We start from the raw sequence: 16,476 nt of genomic DNA, 5'->3' as shown, positions 1-16,476 counted from the left end.
TGCCCCTGTCCTCGACAATTTTGTTAAATGTTGAACAACTGAGCTGTCGCACAAGTGTACTGTCGAGCAAGTGACCTAGGACCCCCTGAAAGGCTGCTAAAAAACAGAAAAAGTAACACAATTGGCCAATTTTCAGTGATTTTGCCCTTGAGTGAGACCAGAAAATTATCAAAAATTTACCCCTGTCCTTGAAACTGATACACACTCTGCCCCCGAGATCTCCATGATTTCTGCCATACTGCCATACTCTGCAAACTGCTGGGAAGGTCAGAGAATCACTGATTGAAACTATTTTCTTTGATTAGAGATTACCAGACGATCTCAATCGAACGGAATCGACGATCGAACCAGTCGAACCAAATCGAACGCAATCGACCGATTGAAATTCGATTGTCGAACGCGATCGAATCTCAATCGAACGTCAAAATTCTGGGTAATATTCAATTGGTTCGATTGTTGTTCGACTGGTTCGACTGTCGATTCCGTTCGATTGAGATCGTCTGGCTTTATTCTTGCAGCTTCCCAACTAGACTATGCTATAGTCTAAGACTATAGGGTATGCGGGTTGACTGCTTAAGTCTTCCCCAAGGATGACTTCCTTCTGGAAGTCTGGCGCCCTTGCCCTGCAGAGCCAATCTTCAAAAGTTCAGTCAGATTAATAGTGTGCCCTTTTTTTCCATCAGGTTTACGTCAACACTTGCCTTTCTTCTTTCTGCTATATTAATTCTTAGATAAAACAAGTATATATTTTTTTCATCCAAGACGATGTTAATCACTTTAGTGTTGAAAATCGCTGTATTTTTATGACATTTATTGAATAGTTATTTACCATCATACGCTTGTATTTCAAATACCATCATTGATCATCTTACAGCGATGTTAATCACTTCAGTGTTGAAAATCGTCCACAGTAGTATATTTATCTAACAATTATTTATAAAGAATCATAGAGGCAATGTTAATCACTTTGGTGTTGAAAATTGTCAGTACGCTCCTAATTTGACTAAGACTTTTGACTGTGAATAGTAACCGTATTTTTCAACCTGTACATACAAACTTATTTTTTAACCATATAACTGCGAATTCACTTTTTATCACACAAATACTGTATTTTATCAAGTTTTAACATTAAATTTCGTTCCACAAAACAGAAGGATTACTGTAAAACCTGGAGAAAACCATTAAATCTCACTTTGTTGCAGGTAAAGTGAATAGTGGTAGAAGCATTTAACAAGAAACCGTTAGTATGGTTCTCCTATCTGTCCGTTTGGCCTCCAGGCTAAAGGGATTTTGCCCAAGTTAGTTGGGTACTGCACACTCTGCATAGGTTGGCTTCTTGCAGTGTTTTATTTTTGCCTCATGGGGTGGTTGACCTCTTTAGACAGTATTTACTGTCATTCTCCCTATGATGTATCCAGTGGCGCGGAGCATTAGAAACATTTAGCTATCGAAAGAAATACCATGAATAACTCTTTAAACAGCACCAGGGTTAAAGCCCCTGCTTTCTCAGTTTCAAACTTAAACCTTGTTTCCCGCGAAACCAATGAACCGTCTTCTCCAAACTCACCAGAGAGAGTTGACGGTGATAGGATTGAGTCTGTAACAAAACCTAAAACACAAAGACTACTAGTTTGCAAACATCCAGCCATTTTTAGCACTTTCAACGTGCGCTCTCTATCTCTTGTTAGTAGAAAACAAGAGCTTCTTTCGTGTTTTTCCAAATTCCAAATTGATGTGCTCAGTATTCAAGAGCATAGATTTCTACACAAAGACATTGAGTTCCTCCACTCAAATCTTGGTAAAAACAAGCTTGTAACCGCCTCAGCATGGAAAAATTCCCAGGGAACAACAATCGGGGGTATTGGTATGCTACTCTCTTCTAGAGCAGCAGAAAATCTTTTATCTCTCCGTAAAATTTCAAATCGAATTATTGTTGCCGAATTTAATAGCAACCCTAAAACAACCTTTGTAGCTTGTTACAGTCCAACTAATGTCTCTGAACAGGTTGATGTCGATAGTTTCTATTCCATTCTTTCTCAAACTATCCTTTCTATTCCTGCGCATAACTTTCTTATATTAGCTGGCGACTTTAATGCCCAGTTAGGGAATGATAATGTAAAATTTTCATACCATAAATCGACAAATAGAAATGGTAATAAACTCTTTGATTTTATGTTACAACATCAGCTTGTTGCTACAAATACACTTTTTATGAAAAATACTAATAAGCTCTGGACTTTCCAACATCCCTCTGGAACTAAATCCCAAATAGACTATGTCCTTGTCCGAAATAAATGGAAAAACAGTGTCAGAAATGCTCAATCATATTTTTCTTTTTCTTCTGTTGGCTCAGACCACAGAGTCGTTTCTGCACACATTTGTCTAAGTTTGAGATCTTCTAAAAAGTGCAAACCCAACCCTCTGAAATCTATTGATTGGCAACAAGTTTATACAAGTTCTAATCTTCGCTCTATTTATGCGGTTGAAGTGAAAAATAGATTTGACCTCCTCTCTCGTCCCGATCACAATATTGAAGAGAAATACCAAACTTTGGTAGACGCAAATGAACATGTCTGTCTCTCTCTTTTGCCCAAAAAAGTTAAAACCAAAAGAACACATCTGTCTGAAAATGATCTTGTCATCGCAGCACGCAATGAATACGATAAAGTCAAAGCAAGGCACCTATCTCGCGCAACCAGAAGAACCTCAAAACGCCTTGCTGACGCCCAAAAATATTTAGATGAAGCTTATTTAACAGCTGAAGCATCTTTTATTCAAGGTAAAATTGACTCTATTTCACATCTTCATTTTTCCAATCAACACTCAGCTGCTTGGAAGACAATCAATGAACTGTCAGGGCGCAAGGATCATCCATCGATCCAGCTCAAAGGAGGATCTCCAGAGAAAAGAAAAGAGAATTGGCTTGCTCATTTTAAGTCACTGCTTGGAAATCCCCCACTTCTCGGACCTGACCAACTTCCTCTGAACCAAGTTTTTGATCTCTTACACATTTCAACAGAGTCTTTTACTAAAGATGAACTTAAAATAGCTTTAAAATCTTTTTCTATCAATAAATCTTCCGGTCTAGACAATATACCCACAGTTTTATGGAAAGACCCTATTTTTCTTGACCTCCTTCTAGAGTTTTGTAACCATACATTTAACGATTTTGTGCCACCTTCTGCATGGTTAACAGGGGGTATCATTCCAGTTCCCAAAAAAGGTGATCTGACCTTAGCCTCAAACTACAGAGGTATCACCTTGATGCCAATTGCCGCAAAAATTTATAACAAACTTTTATTTAACCGTATTGTTCCTATTCTTGACCCCCTCCTTAGGAGAAACCAAAACGGTTTCCGGAAGGGCAGGAGCACACTCTCTCAAATTTTATCTATCAGACGAATTCTGGAAGAAATGAGGAAACTCAATAAAGATGCTTTTATATGTTTTGTTGATTTCAAAAAGGCCTTCGACTCGATCAGTCGAGAAAAAATGTTTCAAATTCTAGGTCTCTATGGTATCCCTGAGAAAATTATAAATGCTATTCAAGCATTGTATACTTCTTCCAAAGCAAAGGTTGTATCACCTGATGGGGATACAGATATTTTTAATATTCAAGCAGGAGTTCTTCAAGGAGACACTCTTGCTCCTTTTCTTTTTATAGTTGTTTTGGATTATGTTTTAAGAATTTCTGTTGATACTTTTAACAAAAAGGGAATTCAAATTAAAACGCCCCAGGGCACACGCGATCCTGGCTTGTTTGTGACTGATCTGGATTTTGCTGATGACCTCGCACTTGTTGCAGAAAGTATTCAAAATCTCGAAATTCTACTCCATTCTTTAGAAACTGCAGCAAGTCAGGTCGGTCTTTACTGTAACGAGAAAAAAACAGAATATCTTTGCTCCTCTGAAAACTTTCTCCCTTTATTTTCTTTGAAAGGTGTTGACATTAAAAAAGTAATCGATTTCAACTACTTAGGCTCTCTTATCAACAGTTCTGATAGCGACTTTAAAACCAGGAAAGCACTTGCGTGGAAAGCTTGTAACAAGCTCAACAAAATCTGGCAATGTGATCTTGACAATAACCTCAAGCTGAAAATTTTCAAGTGTCTTGTGGAGCCCATTCTTCTTTATGGTTCTGAAACCTGGACCATGACAAAATCTATGGAGAAAAGTCTTGATGGGTGTTATACCAATCTCCTAAAAAGGGTTCAAAATCTTGATTGGAGAGATCATCCCAACCTCGCCCAAATCTACCAAGGTCTTCCTAGAATCTCTTCTGTTCTTTTTTCCAGGAGGTTAACTTTCTCCGGCCATTGTTTCAGAGCAAAATCTGAAATCATTTCAGATATCTTATTGTGGTGCCCTACTGGTCCTAGACGCTCAAGGAAGCGAACTTTCCTCGACAATTTGAGGCGGGAAACAGGGCTCGAGTTAGAAGAATTGAAAACAGTTATGTCAGACCGTGAGCTGTGGAGAGAGAGATACTCGGTATTTCCGACCTAACGGTCGAAGGATGATGATGAGTCTAAGACGAGTTTCATCTAAGAGAAACAAACGTGAAGACGGGAATTTTTTTCGGGGGTAGCTGTTGTCTTGAACACAGACTCTATCCGCCGTGAAACATATTACGTTTTAGATAATATACAAACTATGTTATATCATAATAATACATTATACGGACGATAGCATCGTCTACTTCCCAACATCCAAGCTCTCAAACATCACAAGCCGAATTAAATTACTTTCGATTTCCCGTAGAAATTATGCAATGAACAATCCGGGGGTTAATGCAATGAATCAACGATCGAACGCAATCGAACGCAATCGAACATCAATCGAATCGAATGCAATCGAATATCAATCGAATCTGAAAATTGCGGTAATATTCGATTGAGATTCAATTGCGTTCGACAATTGAATTTCAATTGGTCGATTGCGTTCCATTTGGTTCGACTGGTTCGTTCGTCGATTCCGTTCGATTGAGATCGTCTGGAGATTAGAAAGGAAATAAATCTTCTTTTGTCTATCAGTGATTCTGCTGCTCAAGTAGTAGGGTTTCATTTACGTAATACCAAGCAGTAATTTAAATATGCAGAACTGTGATTTCTATTTCTATTTCTATTCAATAATTCAGAGGGTACATACGTACAATTTCCTGAATGTAAAATAAAATGGTAATAAAATAACATTGAAAACAAACTAAAAGGCTAAAAATGTGAACGATAAAAATATGTGAAGGATAAAAACAATTCTGAGTAAAAACATTTTATTAACTAATATATAAAACATAAGATAAATTGAAATAAATTAGATTGCAAGGTTGAATTGAGGAGAAAAACTACAGAAGAAGTTATGACCTCACGCATCACTGAAAGAATTTTGAAAACTTGATAAGACAAGACAAGATTAATTAACACTGAGATTTGAAGCAAACTTAAGAAAATAATCTATTTGAGGAAGGCCACTAATTTATCATTAAATATATCTAACGACTCAGCATTAACCAGACCAGCTGAAAGCATATTCCATTCTTTGATTGTGTATGGGTAGAAGGAGTAGGTATACCGTTGAATTGCACCTTGGATTGGCTGAAATCGAAGATCATTGCATCTCTGAGGTTTAATGGTATTAGGAGGCATGAACTTGATTCCATGGTGAAACTGGTAGAGAGATGTTAAGCGCTTGACTGTACGCCTCTGCTCCAATGTTTGCAGGTCAAGGTTCTTAATCATACTAGTTGGAGAGGCTTCTCGTTGCCATTGATTAGAAATCCATCTAGCTGATTTTCGTTGTACAGACTCTATGTGTCGATTGAGTTTTAGATTTCCTACTGGGTCCCATACTATTGATGCATATTCGATTATGGGTCGTACAAAGGTTTTGTAGCATTGGAGTTTAACTTCCTTGTCACACATTCGAAGATTTCGTTGCAAAAAATGTCGACAGTTATGAGCCTTTGCAGACGTTGTTGTGATATGTTTGTTGAATGTTAATTTGCTATCCAAGATCACTCCTAGATATTTAGCTGATTTTACCAATTCGAGATTGTAGCCATGGATTGAATATGTTTCTTCAGTTTTTTTGTGTTTATTTGTAAATCGCAGGACTTTACATTTGTCAGCATTAAACTCCATGGACCAGTCCTTTTCCCATTGGGTAAGGTGGTTCATGTCATTTTGCAGATCTCTGGCATCTTTGATTGATTTGATGGATTTGTAAAGTAGAGCGTCATCAGCAAAAAGACTTATCTCTGAGGATGTGACTGCTAATGATATGTCATTTATATATACTAAAAACAGCAGGGGTCCCAGTACCGATCCTTGTGGGACTCCGGATGTTACTTTTCCCTCTGGTGATTCTACGCCTCTAACGAGTACTTTTTGGGTTCGGTTACTGAGAAAATCCTCTATCCAAGTCAACAAGTTGTTTTGATTCCATAGAAGCTTAGCTTTAAAAGTAACTTGCGGTGACAAACTTTGTCGAAGGCTTTACTGAAGTCCAAAAGTATAGCATCAGTTTGCCCTTTTTCATTCAATATCTTGACTAGATCATTAACAGTTTTTACTAATTGTGTCTCACAGGATCGTTTCTTTCTAAATCCATGTTGTCGGTCAGTGAGGATGTTTTGCTGCTCTAAATGGTTGATTATGTGACTGTGAATTATGTGTTCGAGTGTTTTACATAGTACAGATGTTAGGCTCACAGGGCGGTAGCTTTCAGGGTTTGATCTGCTTTTGTTGTTGCCTTTATATAGCGGAGTAATGGTTGCTTTGCGCCAGTCATCTGGAATTTTTGATTGCTTCAGCGAAGCTTGAAAGATGAGAGTAAGGGGTTTACTTATTATATCAGCACACTCCTTCAAAATTCTGGTGGAAATTTGATCTGGTCCATTAGCTTTGCTGGGGTTGAGCTCTGAAAGTAATTTTTGAACACCATTTTGTGTTATTTCTAATTCACTGATGGGTGGACAGGTATTTCCTTTTATATCTGGTGTTCGGCCGTCATCTTCTGAAAAAACACTCAGAAATTGATTATTGAGGATTTTTGCAATTTGAGTGTCATCAGTAAAAGTATTTCCATTTGAGAGCAAAGAAGTGATTCCGATATTATCCTGCTTTTTCGATTTGATGTAACTGTAGAACTTTTTCGGATTTGATTTGTGTTCTGATAAAAAATTGTCGTTGATAAATTTATCACAAGTTTGTTTACAAGTCAATCTTGCTTTCTTTGCAGCTTTTATGTATTTGTTCCAGTCAGCTGATTGCTTTGTGCGTTTGTATCTATTATATAATCTTTGCTTTTTTCGAACAGCACGTCTACATGATTGGTTAAACCACCGTTGGTTGTATCGTTTAGTTGAATTTTTGCACGGTACATTGCTTTCTTGAGCAGTGGTAATGATATTTTTGAATTTTAACCACAAGTTATTGATCGGTGTATCGGTTGTTTCGTTTTCCAAGAATTGGTCTGACGCTTGTCTTACATCTTGCTTCATCTGGTCGAAGTTAGCACGGTTCCAGAGGTAGATTTTTCGTTGTACAGGTCGCTGTCTTTTAGGGTGGCAATAAACGTCAGCAAGAACAGCTGTCTGGTGATCTCCAAAACCTGGTGTTGGTCTGCAGCTTTCGATGAAGGACGGTCTGTTGGTAATGAGTAGGTCTAAGATAGATTTTTGTCTGGTTGGAAAATTGACAGCTTGGGAAAGACTGTTTATGTCAAATGCCTCAAGATATTGCTCATTCAGTGCTCGAGGGTATTGAGATCCAGTAATTGTGTATGACTCCCAATCAACATCTGGTAGATTGAAATCTCCTCCGATAAACTGAGGGTTTGATTTGAATTTTTTGGACAGGTTGTTTATTGATTGGACAAGGTCATTGTTTTCCTGAATTGAGCTGTTTGGTGATCGATAGCAAGATGAGATGATTATGGGCTTCTGGAATGTCTCCACTTTTACAGCGATTATTTGATGACTGTTAGAAGCCTTTATGGGTTCAGTGATCAAAGATTCCTTTGCGATGATGATAACGCCTCCGTACCCATCATTACGGTCACACCGATGAACAATTTGATAGCCTGTTTTTGGGATAAGCTCAGAGTTAAGAATGTTACAAGATAGGTGTGTTTCAGTCCCAATCAAAATGTCTATATCATTTGTAATGAGATAATTTGAAAGTTCTTCATTTTTGTTGTAAATACTTTGAAAGTTACAGATAACAATTCGAAGCTTACTGACTTTTTTCTTTGGAAGATTGTTTTCAATACTTGAAGCGGAACTGCAAGAAGAGATTGAGGTGTCAAAGAGACTGTTCGAAATATCTGCCAGTGCACAACCTGGACAAAGCCACTCCAAACTCTCCTCGTTAACATGACAATTGTAAATTTGGTCGCTCATTGACGAACATTTGCGGTGAAACCATTGATTACAAAGGTCACAAGCGATGGAAGCACCTGTAGTGACAGCTTTTCGACATTCGCCACATGGATATTTCACTTTCGAAGCTGGTCCAGGGTTTAATTCGACCGATCCACTGATTATCAATAGTAGTTGTTGAAGCAGGGGGGGGTCGGTAGTAAAATCTCAGACATATATGAGTAGTAAAAGGATTTTTACAAATTTTTACGTACCACCACCCAGACTCTTGGAAGAGGTATTTTACTACCCTGGTAGTAAAAGTTTTTGGGACAATTTGTCATGGAGACCACCTATTTTTTGGTTGCTTTTTGGACTGATTTTACAAAAAAAGCTAAAAAATGATTATTTCTGTGACACATTTTTCACTTAGTGCAAAAATTAATGTTTTGCCCTTAGCATTAAAGTCTTTTTTATTTTGACAAAAAATTTCGAAATTTTTTTGTTTGCAGCAAACAACTTTCCAACAGAAAATTTTTTCAAATTATAAAAATTTTCAGATTCTTTCAGAAAAGTCATCCAAAAAATTAAAAGAATTACAAAAATAGCTAAAATTTGCTAATTTTACCAGCTTTAACTACCCAGGTAGTAAAAATTTTTCAACATTTAACACATAGATACCACCCATTTTAGTATTTAACTACCCTGGGTAGTAAAAAAATTTTTTGATTTTTCGTTACACCACCACCGTAGTAAACGTCATTATGTCTGAGATTTTACTACCGACCCCCCCCCTGGTTGAAGTGTTGCACTTGTGCTCATTTTGTATGGATTGTATGGATAGTTTCGGTGTTCCTGATGAGAAAGGGCAAAGGAGAACAAGGAGATTTCATTCTTAGACAGGATTTTGCAGCAGAGTAGAGAATTCCCTTGGTTTAATGAAACCTCTTCTCTGGTGGGTTGCCAGATGAAAACCAAGAATAAAATTTTAAACAGGTTCATCATGAATCGAGTCAGAGAAGATAGAATAGAATATGAGGTACCTGCTCAGCTGCACGTGGATCCAATCGCACATACAGCCGGTCCTTGGTTATTTGCCGAAACCTCAAGGGTATCTACACACACGTTCCTTGGTTTGCCCACTTGTGTCCACTTGTGTCCTTGTGTCCTTGTCAGTTTCAAACCAAATGCTTCTTGTTGTTTGTATTGTCTTGTTTGTTTTTGTAAATTTTCTTTTTAGTTACACTGAAAAAGATGGCTCCACCGGTTTCCCAGGTTTTGCCTTATTCACTAATTCTTAATGGAGTGAATTTTTTTTATCTGTCAAAATTATTCATCAAAATTAAGTGTTGATAGGACATCAGATGGAAGATTACCCTGGAGGTATTTTTGAATAAATAAGATATTCATTACTTTCACCTGATCAAAGATTTTGAGTAATTTAAGTTCAGCAAACAGGGGAGTGGCAGAAGTTCTTGGTTCACTAAAGGTCATGAGTCTTAGTGCAGTGTTTTGAAGAGTAAGAATTCTATGTGTGACAGTATTGTCACACAGTCCCCAGAGTTGACTAGCATAGCGAACATGAGAAGCAAAAATTGCATGATAAATGTTTAGAAGGATGTGAATTGGAACATAGTGACGAAGTTTGGATATTGCCCCATTTGCCCTTCTCAATGTAGCAGCAACAAAAGAAGTATGAACCTTCCAGTTTAGATGATTGTCAAGGTGAACACCCAAATACTTCACACTCTTACTTGGTGATAGAATTTTCCCGCAAAGCTTAATTCTTGGAATACAGTCCATCTGTCTCCAAGAGGAACGAAAAATAACAAACTCAGTTTTGCTAGCATTCAAAGAAATTTTGTTGGCATTAAGCCAGCTGACTAAAACTCTGAGATCAGCATTAATGATAATTCGTACAACCCCCTACCGGTAGGTATTAATACCTACCAGTAGGGTGTTTTCACCATGCCTCATTTAAAGACTTCCACACCCTTATTTCTTGTGTCTGAAATATAACTTTTGCTACATTCTCTAAGCTTATACCCCTGCAGAATGGAAAATAACAATTATTTTCAATGAGAAATTGCAGGGTCTAAAAAAACTCTGGTGGTCCCCCATCAGTTTTATTCAAAAATACCAAAATTTGTCAAAAAAGCAACAAGTAATAATTTATTATGGAAAAGAAGTTGTGGTAAGTTAGAACAGTAATTTTGGTTGAAAAGTGTCTGATATATATTGGATCACCAAAAGCAGGGTAAAAATACATGCCTGTTCTCCTAAAAAAATATTTTTCCTAATTTTGCCCTGTCGGACAGCCAAAAAATCAAAACCTGTTGCTAGCTAAATTCAGTATGACTAGAATATTCCCACACAGCTAAAAAGCATTATACCATGAATTGCTACAATATGTAGGAGTCGAATGATACATTGAAACTTCATGTAAATCTGAAATATCTGGAACAAAAACCGAAAAGGCTCTATTTGTGAAAAACCCCTACCGGTAGGGGATTTTCACTCGCACTAAGAAATACTTTGAACTGTCATATTTTAAGATTTATTTACATACCCTCTGAAGTATTTAACAATTTTATTGAGTTTTAAGACTTTTCCATTCCTTCAGATCATTCCTTAAGGGCTAAGAGAGTTCATGATAGAAAAACCCCTACCGGTAGGTATTTTTCATAATTTGGATTTTGTTGTCCGCAATAGGCTTAAACAAATAAATGAACTAGTTTCCTATGGTAAAATGGTTCCTACAATAATGTCAATGTAAATAATGTAAATGAACTAAGGTAAAATATATGGTAAAAATACAGCAATGCCTAGGCAAAAGAGTCTAAAATTTCAATGTTTTGGATAATATCTAAAATAAAGTTATTTGCGTGAAAATCGACGCTTCACAGGTAAGCCGTGAGAAATGTGAAGCTCATAACAATTTCTCCCAGTACTTGGGTTACACAAAGGATAGACTTTCTGCCCATTAAGTCCAGCACAACCATCACAGTGATAACTCGTCTTACTCTCAATTGGCATTTGCATTGGGTTGTGTTGACAATAGAAGCAGTTTTTTTGAAATCTGCTGTTTTTCTTGCCATCCTTACTTACTGGCTTTTCAAGCAGCCTAAGCACATGCACTCGCTGAACTTTGGGCTCAACCTCAACCATATCTAAAGATAAGCGACGTGCCCTTTGTTCAGTCTCTTTGAACTTTGTCATGGCATTGGCAAGATTTATTTTAAACTGTGAATGCTTTATTGCTGATTTTTGGAAATGTTTATAAGCCAGAAAGGCATTGGTAAGCAGGAAGCCAATAACACCTGCAACCTGTCTCATGTTGGCATTTTTAGTCTGCCAAGCATCCTCTAATCCAGTTGAGCCAGTCCTAAAATGATTGTGTACATCTATACTAGCGCTTGATGACAAGTAGTCGTAAGCAACCATTGGTCGAGGAACATTGCCATGATACTTTGTGACCCTTGGGGGGCCACTCAATGTTGTGGAGCAGGAAGATATAAATAGCTTTTCTTGCAGATCAAGAAAGCGTGTAGCCATCACACCAACTCCATCAATCTCGGCTGCTTTTGAAATCCATTCCCCTCTTGTGATTTTGGTTTCACGCAGAAGAAGGCGGGGGTATCGTTTGTGTGCTGTTTTGACCAATAGGTTGGAATACAGGCCATTGACATTCCACAATTCAACACAAGTTTTGACTGATCCAAACCATGAATCTCCTACAACAATCCTGCCAGAACCTAAAAAGTGATTTTTATTGAATTATACTCAATAATATTACCTTTCCAATAATTTGTAATGCGGAGATTGCAGGCTGCTGTTGCTCCTAACTCTTTGACATATTCCTTGTCTGCCATGTCTTCCTTTGGTTCATGGAGTTCCATATGAAGCACAATATTAGTGGAGGCATCGCTGACGGTTTTTAATTCATTGCCAATCGGTCGAGGTTTTCTTATAATCTTCATCTTTCCATTAAGCCCTCTGTGGTAAGCCTTAATCATAGACTCATCCATGCACAATACATCCCCTGCTTTCATTGCTCCCTTGAGATGGGTGTTAACAGCATCAATGAATTCTAATACTTGCTTATCAATGTCATCTGAATCAGATAGCTGCCATACATTTACAAATTCCTCAAATCGATGGAGATCCATTATCTTCCCAAAGTTCAAAGCAGGGAATAGACAATCAGCTTCTTTTCGCCAGTACATTCTTCTTTCAGGAAGATGCACTACTTCCATCATATAGAGCAGGCCAAGGAAGTGAACAAATTCCTCAAAACTGAATGGCTTCTCCCAGCCATTTTCTTTAGCAACTTTATTTGTTGCTGGAAGCATTACATTCCTAGTATAGTCAACTGGGAAGAAAGTCAAAAAGTACTCTAGAAAGGAGTCCTGATTCCAAATTGCAGATGCTGGGTCTAGCAGTTGTGCTCTTGGAAGTGAGACTGTCCTTGGATTAATCTTCCAACCTGCTGTTTTCCACAGCTTTTTCTCCTCCTCTTTCTTCACCTCAACCTGGTCAACAGGAGTCTCTTATTCCTGCTCTTCAACTTCCTCTTCATAATCGAATTCGTTATCTGCTTCATAGACCTTTTTATTTCTTTCTGTAAGTTTTTCTGCTGCCTTTTTTCCCACAGTTACTTTGACAGGTACTTTCCTTACTTTTCTTGGTTTAGCCTTCTTTTTAGGAATGCTTTCTGAGCCATTCTCTTTATCAGATCCATCATGTTCTTTGACTACAGGTTTTGTTGTTCTTTTTACTGCTTTATGTTTTCCTTTGTTGCTGGATTTGGTCTCATTAGAAGTCTTTGCTTCATTAGTTGGTTTAATACTTTCTGAGAAATATTTATCTTTATCCCAAGCAACAAAAGCTCCAGCAGTATGGAAATCAGCATCAAAGCCTTTCCAAGTGTTATCAAGTACTTTAGTTATGAAGAACTTAGAGCGTTTCTCAGTTAGCTTTTTACCATGAACTAGGCTATCATCAGCAGAGGAAATAAGTCTCCCAAGCAAGCAGTTTTTTCTTGTTTTCCCAGAATCAACAAAAAGGGTGTATGTAGTAGCATCCAGATTTTCTTTATCAGCTGTCTTTTCATCCATGGCTCCAGCAAAATCCTCATAGAGGAGGGCATGTGTCTCTGCTGCTTTACTAGCACTACATTGTTCTTGATCACCAGCCAAGCCCTCAAAGTCTTCAGCAGTAATAACAGTTTTTGGCTTGGCTTGTAAAGGTGTATCAAACTGTTCGTATTGGACCTTTTCAAGGGACATAGAGTAAGTTATCTCTTGATCAAAATCCCACTTTACAGCAAAATTCCTGTTTCCTTCACAAATACTTGCCACACGTCCATAGATACGTTGATGATCAAGCCCTGCATCCGTTATTGATTGCAAATATCCATTGCCAAAATAATTGTTGGAAACTGATACACAATCCCCAACTTTGATTTTTGTTCTTCCAAATTTTACTGTGTCCATTTTTTATAATCTTATTCTTTTTCTATTGATTCTATTACTAATCCTTAATTTTTGATTATTTATAATTTCCTATTTTCCTAAAATATAAAGCTTGTGCTTGTGGCCAAGAAGAGCATGAAAAATATTCAAGTACATGAATTCTCTCATAGTATGAACCCCCCCTTTTTTAAGGGGGGGGATTCGAGTTTTCAAGGAAGGCTTTATAGGGGGGGATGGGCAATTTTCCAGTTAAAATGGGGGGTTTGAGCTTATAGGGGGGGATCAAATAAAAATGGGGGGGATAGTAACTTTTTGGTTAAAAAATTATTAGTTTACTGTTTATTTGCTAGTGTTTTCAAGTTCATTGACTATTGGTACGAATTCACACTGAATAATATATTTCATTCATCAAAATTCTTCCCCAATACTGGGAGTACAAATTTTATGCTGGGGGCTCGGACCCCTGTAAATGGTGCGGGATCAAAAAAATTTAAAAATAGGGGGGATACCTTTATAGGGGGGGATGAAATATTAATGGGGGGGTTCAGACCCCTCTGCACACTATGTCTCTTCCCTATTTTTTTCACCCCTCATAACATTACACATTACTCTCTCAAAAAGCTAATGAAACTTGGTACGAAAAATTCATGATTTCAAGAGAAAAAAAGTCATAAAATATGCCTAAAGTTATTGACATAATAGTATCATATAAATCTGTATTGCTATAGACTTAAAATGGGAGAAAATCTTTTAATTTAACTCATTATTCAGCATGCTTCTTTTGATTTGGTGAAGGCATAACCTCAAAGTACTCTAAGAATGTACAGAAGGCCTTTTTACCACCCTAACATCACTTTCTTAGAAGATTTCTGGGAAAAACAAGCTGATTCTCTCATTCTAAAGCCTAATCTTTTTACCCCCTACCGGTAGGGGGTTTTCTATGATGACTCTTCTTAGACTTTCAACAGGAATAATGAGAGGTTCTGTAGTTACAAGTTAGCTAAATCTCACTTGGGATTCAATTTTCTTATATCATGAATTAATAAAACCCCTTTAATCTGGTTTATAGTATCATTAACCTTGAAAGGTCCAAGGCAAATTTGATATTTTTGTGATAAAACCCCTTAAGATCAAGAAAATACTTCACTGTAACTGGCTGTAGATGTAAAATGAGACTTGTTATTATGGATAATGATAAAATTAACCAAAAAACTGCTTCACTCATATTCAATTTGATTTTTTATGAAGCTTTGTGCCAACTTAGGTTGGAAAAAGTTACCCCCTACCGGTAGGTATTTTTCTTAAGTAGACCCTATCCTGATAATTACAGCTGACCATTCAGCTTTTTCCTTTAGTTTTTCAGTGTATCTTACCTGCCTTAGATACCACAATCTAGTATATTACTATGAATAGGACCACTGAATTTATTGGGTCATTATTTTTGGATATAGCTAAAAGATGATGACTTAAAATTCAATATTTATGCAGGAATCTCAAAAAAAAGAAAAAAAGAACATCTTACTAGTAAATTTTGCTTTGTAATGCTAGGATTAGTTAAGTATGATGAGAAAAATCAAAAGATATCATTTAAAAGCACTTACTTAGGTCAGTATTAGTGAAATCATTCTGCTCCTACCCTGTATAGAAAACCCCCTACCGGTAGGGGGTTTTATACTCTACTTCAAAAGCTATTTTTCTAAGTTACACTGTAGCTGAAACTTTCTTCTCTGGAAATATTGTCATAATAACCTTGAAGTATCAGCACATTGAGAGAAAATAGCTACAGGCTAGTATATTTGAAAAAAATACATTTTATTTTAGAAAATCAATTTTTTGACTATTTTTTGAAAAAAATGCAATTTTTGATGAAAGACCCTGAGGTGACCACCCTAGATAAGAACTAACTGTTTGATAGAAAAAGAGCTCTGCCATATTACTAATAACATGAAATAATTCTTGTTTCTCATTTGGTGGGTGGGGTTTCTGAGAGTGGTGTCTCAAAAATTGCTAGAAAACACCCTACCGGTAGGGGATTTCTTGTACGAATTATCATTAACCCTCCCACAAAGACTCCATACAGTTTTTGAAAAATTTAGTAAATGAGTATCATCAGCAAAATGATATGTTTCAGAGGTTCTTATACAGCGGTGAAGATCGTTTATATACAACAAGAACAGCAGAGGACCCAAGACTGAACCCTGAGGAACTCCATGATTAATAGATTTTAAAAGGGAATTTGAGCCTGAAAGAGAAACATACTGGGAGCGGTTAGTGAGGTAAGATCGGAACCAGTCATTAACAATGCCTCTGACTCCGTAGTGATCGAGTTTTTCAAGTAAGATTTCGTGATCAACTGTGTCGAAAGCCTTTTGTAGATCGACAAATACACCACAGGCAAACCCACCATTGTCAAGATAGTTTCGGATACGTTCGACAATATTAATGAGTGTATGCTCAGTAGAGTGAGCCTTACGAAAACCAAATTGTCGAGAGTAGATTTGATTATGGTTTTCAGGAAAATCAGAAAGACGTGAGTACATCGCTTTCTCAAAAATTTTTTCAATGTTAGATAAAAGTGAAATTGGCCTATAATTAGAGACTTCAAGGGGAGAACCTTTGTGTTTGAAGACAGGCACAACTTTGGAT

General features: G+C 37.1%; 2 protein-coding genes across 5 annotated transcripts in view; both read right to left on the bottom strand.

Annotated features, from left to right (window-relative positions):
- LOC136806345 (ATP-dependent Clp protease proteolytic subunit-like) overlaps positions 1-9,675 on the bottom strand; it is a 284,569-nt gene extending 274,894 nt beyond the window's left edge. For all 4 annotated transcript variants that reach the window (XM_067062910.1, XM_067062908.1, XM_067062911.1 and 1 more), the window contains exon 1: positions 9,639-9,675. The gene's annotated coding sequence lies outside the window, so the exon portion shown is untranslated. The remainder of the gene's footprint in view (positions 1-9,638) is intronic.
- A 2,250-nt stretch (positions 9,676-11,925) lies between these two features.
- Positions 11,926-13,853, bottom strand: LOC136806350 (uncharacterized). Its single transcript, XM_067062916.1, has 2 exons — positions 12,153-13,853; positions 11,926-12,111 (listed from the first exon to the last, which is right to left on the bottom strand). The coding sequence occupies exon 1, from the start codon at positions 13,849-13,851 to the stop codon at positions 12,907-12,909; it is 945 nt and encodes a 314-aa protein (XP_066919017.1). The 5' UTR covers positions 13,852-13,853; the 3' UTR covers positions 11,926-12,111; positions 12,153-12,906.
- Between the last annotated feature and the right edge of the window lie 2,623 nt (positions 13,854-16,476).

Source organism: Clytia hemisphaerica, unplaced genomic scaffold, assembly GCF_902728285.1.
Source record: "Clytia hemisphaerica strain Z4C2 unplaced genomic scaffold, Clytia hemisphaerica genome assembly, whole genome shotgun sequence".
Classification (NCBI taxonomy): domain Eukaryota; kingdom Metazoa; phylum Cnidaria; class Hydrozoa; order Leptothecata; family Clytiidae; genus Clytia; species Clytia hemisphaerica.
The sequence above is the reverse complement of the archived record's forward strand: the minus strand, read 5'-3'. Positions and strand labels throughout refer to the sequence as shown.